The sequence below is a fragment of the Stenella coeruleoalba genome (assembly GCF_951394435.1).
Source record: "Stenella coeruleoalba genome assembly, chromosome: 21".
In the NCBI taxonomy this organism is placed as follows: domain Eukaryota; kingdom Metazoa; phylum Chordata; class Mammalia; order Artiodactyla; family Delphinidae; genus Stenella; species Stenella coeruleoalba.
The window spans coordinates 21238110-21251044 of NC_137167.1; the positions used below are offsets into that span (position 1 = coordinate 21238110).

Sequence of the window (12935 nt, forward strand, 5' to 3'; positions counted from 1 at the left end):
GTATATAATGTGTCCTTTTTCCCTGGCTGCTTGCAGGATTTCTATGGATTTCAGCAGTTTGACTATGATGCATGCCTAGGAGAGGGTTTTTGTTTATCCTGTCTGGGGTTCATTGAACTTCAATGATCCCTTTCAGTTGCAGTTCTCAAGAGTCATTCCTCTTCCAGTTTGTGTTTGCTTTGATAAACTTCCCAGTGCCTTTAATAACTTTTTTTAAAATTAATTAATTTATTTTTGGCTGCGTTGGGTCTTTGTTGCTGCGTGTAGGCTTTCTCTCGTTGTGGAGAGCAGGGGCTACCCTTTGGTGCAGTGCCCGGGCTTCTCACTGCGGTGGCTTCTCTTGTTGCAGAGCATGGGCTCTAGGCGTGTGGGCTTCGGTAGTTGTGGCTCGCAGACTCTTGAGCACAGGCTCAGTAGTTGTGGCACGTGGGCTTAGTTGCTCCGCGGCACGTGGGATCCTCCCAGACCAGGGCCCGAACCCGTGTTCCCTGCCTTGGCAGGCGTATTCTTAACCACTGTGCCATCAGGGAAGTCCCTCCCAGTGCCTTTAGAAAGTTGTTCTTTATGTTTGGTCCTGATTTAATCACTGCTATCTGTGGGAGGATTTACACGAACACTTCACTCTACTACCATTATACTGTAAGTTCTCTCTTACTAACCAGTTGGGGGAAAAAATGGTAGACACCTACCTCACACACTCACAGAAGTAAATCCACATGATCTGGGACTCAGTAAAACACCTTTATTTTCTCATCTATTACTGTGTTGTTTAGCCAGCAATAGCACTTTGAGAGACTAGTGAGGAGTAAAAGTTAGAATGCAGTGTATACAAATGTACTTGACCGTCAAATATTATTTTCCTCTTTGGAGTGATTTTTGAAGGTTTTGAAACTGTGGGTTAAATCCACTTCACCTGCCTTCACTAATCAAAGTCGTTTTAAGACTCGTGTGTCCTCCAAGCTGCACTTGCATAAACAACAAGATGTTTGCCTGAGTTGTTTTCTGGGAACTTGAAGCCAGTGGCATCTAGTTTGAGCTGAGCTGGTTAAGACTAGATAGGACCGTCGACTCTCCAGCTGGGCATCCACAGGCGTCCATTGCTTCATGATGTTTTGAACGTGCAGAGGCCTGCATCTTAGTTACACCTGCGCAGAGAGAAGATTACCCACCAATTCCCACATCTTTTCCCAATCACCTTTCGCCACGCCCCGCACGCTCCCCGTGCCTCGGACCACCCTGCTGTTTTTTTATTCCTTATCCCATAAATACCCCGAGCTGCCTGCTTGCTGGAGGCTGGTTTGAGATTTGTTCTCTCGTCTTCCGGTTTGGCTGCCTCTTTTTGCTGCAAACCTCGGTGTCTCCGCGTTTGGCTTGCTGTGCGTCTGGCAAGACGGATCTGGTTCGGTAACACATGTGGTGAGCCAGCCAAGAGGTGAGTCCAGGCGAACCTTTGGCCCACGGCTCGTCGGCCCCTTGCAGGCACTGAGGTCCGGTGGGCCAGCCCGAGCAGCTCCCTGGCGTGTCCGTTCCCACACTGACCCTGGGTTTTCAGGGAGGCACTGCTGACCTTCCGTGCTTAGTTTCATCTTGTAGCAAGGAGAGGAAATGGAGCAGGACCCTATGGTGCTTCCCCTCCATGCCCTCTGCCTGTCTTCTGTCTGTAGAAAAACTTTAGTCAAAGAATAAATTCAGAGAAGTGAGAAAGTGCAGAAGCAAAGGAAAACAAGACCAAGTAATAATAGTTTAGTCACTGAATGAAGTCGGGGACCATTAGTCCCTTCTCATAGGGCTATAGATAATATTCTGGGCCGTCTCCTTTGAGCTGTTTTATAGATACTGAAACCCCCACTAGGTGAAAGCAATTAACTACATGATGACCAGGCTGTGTAGCCATGACATAAGCTGCCACAGTTCTGAGAACTGGCTTCAAAGAAATGGGAACAAACTGACCCTGGAACTGAAGACTAACTGTACTTAAAACAATGAAGATGACGCTGACCAGACCACCACGTGCCCAATTTCAAGGTGACTGTCGGAGCTGACTGGGCTGTTTCTGCATGTAGCCCCCTCCCTCTGCCTAAACACCCCTGAAACTCCCCTTTAAAAGTGCTTGCCCAGGGCTTCCCTGGTGGCGCAGTGGTTGAGAGTCCACCTGCCGATGCAGGGGACATGGGTTTGTGCCCCGGTCCGGGAGGATCCCACATGCCGCGGAGCGGCTGGGCCCGTGAGCCGTGGCCGCTGAGCCTGCGCGTCCGGAGCCTGTGCTCCGCAATGGGAGAGACCACAACAGTGAGAGGCCCGCGTACCGCAAAAAAAAAAAAAAAAAAAAAAAAAAAAAAGTTGTGCATCCGGCATAGATAATAAAGATAGGCAATTAACAAAGAAGCCATCTTTTTATAAGCTCAGTGCTAAGATCGCTTCTAGTTTTGATAATCATGTGTACATGGGCATGTCAACGTTTTGATTTCAAATATCTTATTAGTAAACAAGACAGATATATCAGGTGATTCAGTCCTCTAAAGGCCAAGCAGAGAAATCATTATAATTCCAGAACAGTAGCAGTAAACACTTCCTTGTGGCCTTATTCCAATGTCACTATTTCATTTTAATGATAACTAGATCTCTGCTGTTCATTGTGAAATCCTTGAATGTGTTTAACAGCCTGCTCAGAGTGTATTGCATTTATGGGGGTGACCAAATGAAGCCTGAAAATGTATTGTAAGGAAATGGTGCAGATTATATGGGAGAGATTCCTTCTGATGTAGGGTTGAGCAGTAGCATGAAAAATGTAAAGGTTTGAATAGAACAGTGTTTAAACAGGTACAGTCATGCCTGTTATCATTCTTCATCATGTGTCTGCCCTATTTAGTATATTTCTCTTAATTCTTGATTAGCAGCTGTCAGAGCTGTCCCTAAAATATGATCACACTAATGTCATGGTTCAGATACCACTCTGCAGTTTGCAGAGCAGTTTTCAGTGAATCGTCTTTTTGATGTTCTCAACAACCCCAAGAAACCAGCATTTATTATGGTTACTTTATGTATGAGGAAAAGGAGGATGAATTACATTGACCCAAGATTGCTAGCTGAGTAAGGATGGTCTTCTTCCTCCCAGCGGAATGCCTATTTGTTTGTGTTTGGTTTCCTTTTGGCTGTCTCACATGCACTCCGTAGGCTGTGACTTTAACGTGTGGTCCTGTGGGCCAGCAGGGCCCTGCCCCCCTCTGTGGAAACTGTAAAGGGGCCAGATCCCCTTCTTCCTAGTGCCTGGCAGCAAGGGGGCGGCTCATTCATTACCTGCGCTGGGTCAATGTATTGAATTTGAGAAAAAATGAATCTTGAGAAAAGCAGAGATACAGGAACGATGAGGATATACTTCTGTTAGCTGTGTTTGCTGATGGCAGCGTTTGTTAGGTCCCACATACGGTAAAGCTAAATATTTAAACATTATAAATCCATCGAAGGACCTGTGTAATAATACAATATATTTCTATTCTTATACCTTGACAAATGTAATTTTCATTAAAACCAGGGTGGCCAGGATTGAATTAGAATTCTGAGATCCCTTGGAGTTGCGTGGTAGATTTTAAAAGCTTAGGGAGAGTGGACCTCTGGTGCTTGGCCCTGGTCTGCCGGCCCTCTCTCTTTCTCTTACTGCTCCTGGCTCTGTCCTGCTTTGTAAGGAGCTTTGTGCCCATACGTGTGGACACCCTGGGCTGCAGATCCAAGCTCCATTCATATTTCCCAACAGAAAGCTCTATCTTGGCCACCCCTGTTGGAGGCCCATTCTTGAGTGGGTAGAGCCTGTGAAGAGGCCTGCCCAGGCTCTGGAAGTAGGTTCAGGATATTTGTGCAGGGAATTCTGGGGTCCTGTGTATCCAGAGCATGGTCAGGAAGGCAGGGCTTGGGCTGTGGGTCAGCATGTTCCCTTAGCTTCATAGACTTTTGCTTCAGGAAGGTCACATTCAGAAAAGGGCCAAGGTGTGCATTTTAACCTTCCTGCCTGGACATGAAGGCAGTACTAGGTGGTGGTATCCCATTCAGGAAGTTGTTGCTTCTTGGCTTCTAGAATCCCTTTGGTTCTTGCTGGTTTTCTAAGCAGGTCTTCTTACCTTATTACTGTATATTCTCTGAGCCCCCTGCATACGCCTAGTCTATTCCTTTGGCTTAGAAGAGCCAAGCTCATTTTTGTTGCTTACAACAGGAAATCTTGTTTGACACAGTCTCTTTTTGTTTTTCACCGCAGGATGAGGATGGTATGGGGTCAGCAGTGGCTGGACAGTGATGGATGGAAACACCCTGAAAGCGGTAAGTACAATTTATCAGTCCATAATGAATATTCCACTATCCTTGTGCAAAAACAGGTAGGTAGGCATGCTCCTCTGCCTTTCTATATATTCCCTCAGGCTCACTATTTCTTACCGTCTTCCTTCAGGGTAACCTGAGTTAACCCCTCAGCTGAAATATGGAGGGAGTGACACAGTGCCTCGTGCTGGTTGCTGTAAACACTAAAATGCTATTTAGATATTTAAAAAACAATGAAAATTATCTTGCAGATTACCAAATCAACAGAAACCCATTTTAGGAAAAACTTGTAAATATAGATAAGCAAAAGGAAAGACATGCACCCATAATCACCACCCAAAGATAATCACTGTTATTAACAGATCATTTTCTGTGCATATCTTTAAGAAAAATGGTTCATACTGTACATACTCATTTAAAACTGTGTTTGTCCCCAACTCTGAATTATAAGCACTTTCATTTCAATAGTTATTCCCATAATGTTTTTTAAATAGGTAAATATTGTATCATTAAATGCTGTGAAATTGTCTAACCTAAAAATTATTTTGGGATGTTTTGATTGTCTTAAATTTTTACTATTAAAGACAGTATTAACAAACATCCTAGAAGTGAAATAATTATGTATATGTTTAATTATTGTCAAAGGATATATTTCTATAAGTAGAATATTCATTTCAAAGACTTTATAATTATAGTATTTGAATGCTATTTTAAAACATGGTAACCCATGCAAAGGGTAATTACATATTAAACAGCATTCATCTAGTATATATTTTGATTAAGAACTAGTAAAGTATGATTAAAACTTGGTATTATTCAAATCCTTTATATTAACTCAGTGTGTTACAATACATTTTGGCAAGATCTTCAAACAAATCTGGAGGGAAATGAAGATTTCTTTCATTTAAGAGTGACCCACTTTTCTGTTTCTCTTCTTTTTTAAAAACAGCTTTGTTGTGATATAATTTATATATCATACAGTTCACCAATTCACTTGTTAGTATAGTCATAGTTGTGCAGCTATCACCATAATTTTAGAAAAATTTTATTACCCATGAAAGAAACCCTGCATGCCTAGGCTCCACTCTGGTCCCCTATATTCCCCAGAACTAGGCAACCACTTACCTACTTTCTGACTGTTATAGGTTTACCTATTCTTGACACTTGATATCAATGGAATCACACAATATGTGGTCCTTTGTGATTGACTTGTTTCACTTAGCATAACATTTTAAAGGTTCATTTATGTTGTAACACGTATCAGTAATTTGTTCATGTTTTTTGCTGAATAATATTCCATTGTATGGATATACCCCATTGATCTGTCCATTCATCAGATGGACATTTGGGTTGTTTTTACTTTTGTCTATTATGAATAATGCTTCTATGAACATTTGTGTACAAATATTTGTGTGGATGGACATATGTTTTCATTTCTCTTGGGTGTAAGTGTAGGAATGAAGTTGCTTGATCATATGGTGACTCTGTGTTTAACCACAGTGGCAGTGAGGAACTGCCACTTTGTTTTCAAAATTGATATCAACTCCATTTCACAATGTTTATGTTGATGATTGATTTTCTTTTAAAATTCATTTTTTAAATAAAATAATCCAACTTTACCTCAGGACCTATAGTTGTTGTAGTTTTATAAAATTATTATGTTTCTAATAGATTTGATATAATTAAGCATTATCCCACTCTTGATGCTGAAAGCTCAGACTCTGTACACCGGTGCCAAATCCAATCTCAGAGATAGAGTTCTGGGTGAAGTAGAAAAGAATAGCTTTATTGCTTTGCCAGGCAAAGGGGGACACGGGGGTTCCTGCCCTTAAAAACTATGTGTCCCAACCCAGGGGAGTTTGGTGAGGAGGTTGATGGCAGCAGTTCAAGGGTGGGGTTTCCAACAAGATTAGGGTGTGTGCAGGGCCTGCACTCCCTTAATCTCATCTCAGGTGGCTGGTCTCCTCATCTTGATGAGCTTCTCTGGCCCCTTGAATCTCGCCTCAGGTGGTTTCTTGGCTGCTCCTCTCTTGATTAGCAACTGTTCAAATCTGCGCTTTAGAACTCAGGGAAGGTCATGGAGGCTGGAGGGGGACAGAGAGGCTTCCTCCATGCCCAGGAGCCTCACAGGGTCCTGCTTGGTTTCACTCTCTTATAAATTAATCGTTTTCTGTCTGTGGTTTCCAAGAATTTATTATTTACAGTTTTATCAAACATCATGACTAAGCTTTGGAAATGTTCTATTAATGAAGAGGCACTAGACATTCAGAACACTGTATTCTCTGATAGGAAAATTGATAAAGCATATATTTTTGAAAAGCTGATTTTAGCAGATCAAGAACTTAGATTTATCATAGATTTTTTTGTGTGTGTTTTAAACTTTTTATTAAGATTTTTAAAAAAATTCTTTTCACCCTTGAAATGTTAAGTTATACATGTTATAGTGGTAAACCAAAAACATTGACATGTATCTTTTTGATTTAATATATAAGTTACTTATTGTTGCACTATTTTACAGTGAATATGTTACAGTCACTCTAGTTGCATATTTAGTATCACATTATGCCTGTTATCACCTGGACTGTTTTGGGATTCCATTAAAGGGCAGTTTAGGGTTTTTATGCTGGGGTTTCACACACATGCACTCAAGACAGTAAGCTGGATGTCGGCTAGGAAGACATTTCTGGTTTTGCTTGGCCAGATGTCCAGTATCCAGCAAAACTCCTGATATTTAGTTAATTCTCAATAAGCACTTGATGAATAGTAAATCTACTTCTATACATTGTAAATAAAACCAAAATCAATGTTATTTTCTTAGTCTTCTCTCCTTACATGTGGAAACTTCTCTTGGGGAAGAATAAGATCAATAATATAGGAATATGGTCTAGTTTGTTTATTTTTATTTTTTTTTAAGCAAGTACATTTGATTGGGGTCAAACATTTAAGTCATTCATTCATTCATTCAGGAATCACTACTGAGTGTGTACATTAGTACTAACTTAGCCACTAAGTTAGGCAGTTGGGATTCATAGACCATATGATGTGATGTGGTCACCTCCCTCCAGGAGTTGCAAGTCTTCCCTGAGTCATGATATCCTCATCTCAGGGGTCATCTGGCTGCAGTAAAAAGAGGAGTTTTTACTGTTAATATATGACTCAGCTCAGAGGAGGACATCTTATATGAAGCGATGGTGATGTACTGTTACGTTAAATAAATACAACACAACTAAACATCTAATTGAATGTTGAAAGTTAAATCTTGCTGCAGAGAAAATAACTCTATGGCAATACTTTGAAAACAATATGTGGATAAATATGTAGCTTTATTTTATGATATAAAAGTGACATTCAACCCCTGAGGTAACAAACTTTGATACACTTGAGACTTTGAGAAAAAGCTGAAAGGCAGAATGGTGAATTTACTTTCAGAACAAAATCCACATGAATATATTGTAGGTCTCAGATGGATTTGCAGAAAATCTTGTTCTCAAAAGGATAAAAGTGTGCAAACTCCTTTGAATAAAAAAAAAATTCAAGAGAGCAGTATCTGTGGTGTAAGCTGGAACGGGTATTTCATCAGCAGAATCAGAGATGGCTCACAGGGCTCTGAAAGAATCAAGCTTTACATTGATATATATTCTAAGAGGATTTCAGTTCCCTATTGCATCAAGGACAAGACTGACTGAGATTCAGATTTAATCTCATGGTTTCTAGAGAATGGACTAAACAGATGACATGGCCCAACTGAAGGGTTCATAATAAATCTAAGAAAAGATTTGAAGAAATGTTAAAATCGTTACAGATTTGTTTTCATTAGCTTTGACCTTTGCCGCCTTAACTTGACCACTATCGGATCGTGTGGCCTTGAGCAAATTTCTCCAAGCATGATGGAGGCAGCTACATCCCAGGGTGATTATGTGGGTTAAATGGGATAATGTGTGTACAAGCAATTACCCAAGTGCAACTTTCTCATTGTCTGTAGCATATAATAAGCATTCAAAAACAATAATAAAGGACTTCCCTGGTGGTCCAGTGGTTAAGACTCCACGATCCCAATGCAGGGGGCCTGGGTTCGATCCCTGGTCGGGGAACTAGATCCTGCATGCCACAACTAAGACCTGGCGCAGCCAAGTAAATATTAAAAAAAAAAAAAAAAAAAAAAAAATCTTTAAAAAAAAAAAAACCAAAAAACAAACTAACAAAAAATAATAAATCGAGTACTTACTCTGTGCCAAGAACTTTTAAAATAATTTACACATATTGACTCATATAATCTTTTTATCGATCCTAAGAGGAAGTATTGTATTTTTTTTTTTTTTTTTTTTTTACAAATGAGGCACCAAAACTCAAGTACAGAAAGGTTCAGTGACTTACCTGAGGTCATATAGCTACTGAGTAGTGAGCCTAGGATATGAACCCAGGCAGTAGTTTTAAGCATAGTGCTATTGTTACTTTAGATATAAGGTTAGAGTCATACCACAAAATGTATATTTTAATGTAGAATTATTATTTTATACCTAAAAATTACTTTCTTAAACATTAATTTGTGAATAATAATAAATAGGAAACAGAAATTTAGAAAACAGGGTTATTTCACTGGTTTTGTAGTCATCCTTAGTAAGATAACTTCATGAAATGACATAATTTGTTTTCCAACAGAGTATTTGATATCTATTCCCATAGGTCACATATCATAATTATTGTAGTGTTTGAGTCAATTAAATTTTCTTGGAATTAAGTCTCAGTGATTCTAAAGACAGGTAACTTCATAACTCTAACAAATACATTATCCAAAAGCCAAGAAGAGTCAACACTCTGCTATATTATGATTAAAGGTGTCTGTCATGATTTAATCGCAAGATCTTTCAACCTCTCCTTTTAGTGTATTAATCACTGAAGGTCAAGCCTACACCCTAAACTTTAGGCCCTCGAAGTGCACTCCAAATCAAATTCTAGATTCACATCTAGAATGAGTTCCCTGGTGAAAGAAAAGATTACCACTTTAAAGCAAGCACTGACACTCTGAATCTGACTTAGGGCTTTGACTCTGTAATCCTTGGTATATGAATAGTGAGTCCTTTCTTTCTCAGAATTAGGTGATTTATTCTGCTAGGGCCCTAAAAAAATGCACTGTCTAGTGTGGCAGCCACAAGCCTATTGACACTGACATATGGCTACCCAGAATGGAGATGTGCTATAAGAGTGAAATACACATCAGAATAGAAAACCGAGTACCAGTCCCCCACAAAAAAAAGAGAACATAAAATAGCTCATAATTTTTTTTAATAATGAGTACATGTTAAAATGATAATATTTTGGATATACTTGGTTAAATAAAATATATTATTAAAATGAATTTCACATGTTTCTTTAAACTTTATTAATGTGGATACTAGGAACTTGTAAATTTTATACATGTGAAGTGCCCTGTATTTCTATTGGGCAGTGCTGCTCTAAGAACTCTGACTGGAAGATGCTGCTGTTATCTTGGAAGACAGAGAGCTGAAATCTGCAAGTTAGTGGTCTTGGGGTCCACTCTTAGCCACAGAAACAGTCAAACCTTAGGGACAAAAGACAGAGCTCTTCAGAATAGACCTGAGATCTCAGTAAAGTGCTTGAGCAAGCAGACAACTCTGAAGCTTAGGAAAAAGAAATAGACGGAGGTAAAGATTGAGACATTGGAGTTAACAATATACATAGTAATCAGAGTCAACTGAATAGATAATTAGCCAGAGAGAATGTAAAGATAGAAAAAGAATAGAGTTTAGGTTAGAGCCCTCAAAGATACCAATATATAAAGGACAGAAGTTACAGCAAGAACAGGGAGAATGCAGGTCAGATAAATCAAGGCAGGAATATTACCATGTCCATTTGACCAGGCTTGTGGATAAGATCAGAAACTCCTATAAATTAATTTTTTTAATTAGCTGATCTATCAAATGGTTAAAACTTAAGATACAAAGGTCCCTTGTTCCTTAACTATAACTAACTCTTTTACATATAAAGAATATCCTCTAACTAATAAAGTTAAGAGCAATTTATGAAACATTTATAATATTTGACATACTTGTCCAAAAGGGGAATATATAAACCAGTGAGAAGAGCTAATTGGGTTCAAATCAGGCACTGAAATATTCAGTAAGCAAGTTCCATGAGGGCAAAAATGATCTGAGTCATAAACAGTAAAGAAACTGAGTCCAGAACAGTAAATTGACTTGGCATTTGGGTGACTGTAAATTTAGGAAAAGCCTGAAGAATATAGAGTCTCTGTTTGCATAAATATAGCAATTCTTCCGCTTGGTATTTCTGTGTCACAAAAAAGTGCTAGCCAGATTTTATTCAAATATTAGAGGATGTGTTTGGAATCATTTGATTTGAAATATAAACTACGTGGCAGAGAGCAAGTTTGTGTGGGGAAGGGACCTCTGAGCAGAGGCTGGCAGTCAGCTCCCAGGATAGATGGACTCACGGATTGCTGACTGAGCTGTTTGTCATGGGCGGCCACGACAACAGTTGTCCGATGCCCAATCTGACAATAGATCTCTAGGTGGAGAAACAGGAAGAATTGATTACTTAAGTTTATTAATGGTTAATAAATCTCCTGAGCAATGCAGAGCTGGACAGTGAGGACTGAAAGTGGAATATTATACTACATTGAAGTTATTTTCTGTGAATAATGCAGTAAAAATAAGATATGTACTGCCTTTCAAAAAATGGTAAAGATGGTTGTTATTAATAATTCGTTTTGATGTGGTGTCCATTATTGCCCCTAAAACAGAGTTAGAGAAAGGTTTTCTCTTCACATATTGACTGAAGATTATTGACATCCAAAGTTAATTTTGATCAACTTTCTATTTAAATTCCTGTTTTCTTTTTTCTTTTTTTTTCTCCTTAGGGAACTATTCACTTACTGCTCCATTCAGCAGTGTGTTTCGTCACTATTTCTTTGTCTATTGGGAAAATCCACCCAAAATATCAAAATGTTAGTTTTCTTCAGCAGTATAAGACCCATGCCTAACCTTTTATAATCATATCTAATCTTTCTCTTTCATGTGTGCCTATTTCTTTTCCTTTCCTTTGAGAAGTCATTGATTTCCCCGTCATAAATTTTAAGGAAACCTGAGAACAATGACTAAATTAACAATGCATCACCAGATGGACGTTTGTCTTGGCACCTTTTCCAAGATAGTGAAATAAATACTCTTTTTATGACACAGAATCTCTTACACCAGAACATGAAATTGAACCAATAATCCAATAGCTTACTTATGTATGTGCCAACTAAAAACTGTCCCTCACTATCTAGCACTACAAGAATGAAGTCACTAGCCACTGTAGTAGCTGACCTTCGCCACACCCTGGAAGGAGTTCAGGGCAGAAATCAGGAATGAGGCACTTTGTGCTCTGGGAAAAACTGGCAGCACAGCCCTTCAGATGGTTAGGTATTTTTCAGGGAAGGTTTTATGAGCCCAATTTCTTGTATCTTCCCATATCTAGAAAAGCACTAAAATCATTGACGGAGACATCTGCTCCTCGTAGCAGCAACCTTCTTGTGACCAGCAGCAACCTTCTGCCAGAATGTGTGCTTGACTGCACGTACCCTCTTCACCAAAATCACATATATATGACCTCCCCCTGTCACCTCTTCAGAGCGGTTCCTTGGAGCTATCCAAGAGGCTGTCTCCTGCACCATAGTCCTCATTTTGCCTCAAATAAAACTTAACTACTCTCATGTTGTGCTTTTCTTTTTTCAGTCAACATATGGGATAGTGATTGCTCATTGAGATACTGGGAGATCTGTGCTTCGACACACAAAGCTATGTTTAAGTTTAACTTTGTTCAGTCCAAGACATGCTTAGTATGTTGTTAGAACCTTTGATTTGTGGTCCTTTCTTCCTACAACTCTTTGTTTTGTCTTATACAACTTTGTCCTTTTTCAAAGTTGTTTTGAATATTCTAGGCTATTTTCTTCATAAATTTTAGAATCAGTTTGTCAGTTTCTTAAAAAAAAAAAAGCCTTCTGGGATTTTGATTGGCACCTGAACTGAGTCTATAGATCTATTTGGTGTTGAATTGACATCTAAACAATACTGAGTCTCTGGTATATGAACACAGGGTATCTCCTCATTTATTTACTTCTTTGATATCTTTCATCAATGGTCGGTAGTTTGGGGTATGCAGATCTTACACATAGTTTGTTAGATTTATCCCTAAATATTTGATGCTTTTTGATGCCATTGTATCACTTACAATTGAAATTTGAATCCTTGTATCCTGGGATCTTGCTAAATTCACATAGTAATTCTAATAGCTTTTTTTTTTGTAGGTACTTTTTGATGTAGACAGTCAGGTTGTCTGAGAATAAAGACCATTTTATACCTTCTTTTCCAATCTGTGTATTTTTTTTTTTTTTTTTTTTTGCGGTATGCGGGCCTCTCACTGCTGTGGCCTCTCCCGCTGCGGAGCACAGGCTCCGGATGCGCAGGCCCAGCAGCCATGTCTCACGGGCCCAGCCGCTCTGGGGCATGTGGGATCTTCCCGGACCAGGGCACAAACCCATGTCCCCTGAATCGGCAGGCGGACTCTCAACCAGTGCGCCACCAGGGAAGCCCCTGATGCCCTTTTAATTA

General features: G+C 39.4%; 1 protein-coding gene across 6 annotated transcripts in view; it reads left to right on the plus strand.

Moving 5' to 3' along the window:
• The window catches only part of LOC307179867 (uncharacterized protein), a 349430-nt gene that overhangs the window by 86128 nt on the left and 250367 nt on the right, over window positions 1-12935 (plus strand). For all 6 annotated transcript variants that reach the window (XR_013825568.1, XR_013825569.1, XR_013825570.1 and 3 more), the window contains exon 2: window positions 4247-4308. Coding sequence is in view for 1 of the 6 variants with exons in the window: in XM_079909578.1 (XP_079765704.1) it covers window positions 4247-4308 (62 nt within the window). In the remaining 5 variants the exon portion in view is untranslated. The remainder of the gene's footprint in view (window positions 1-4246; window positions 4309-12935) is intronic.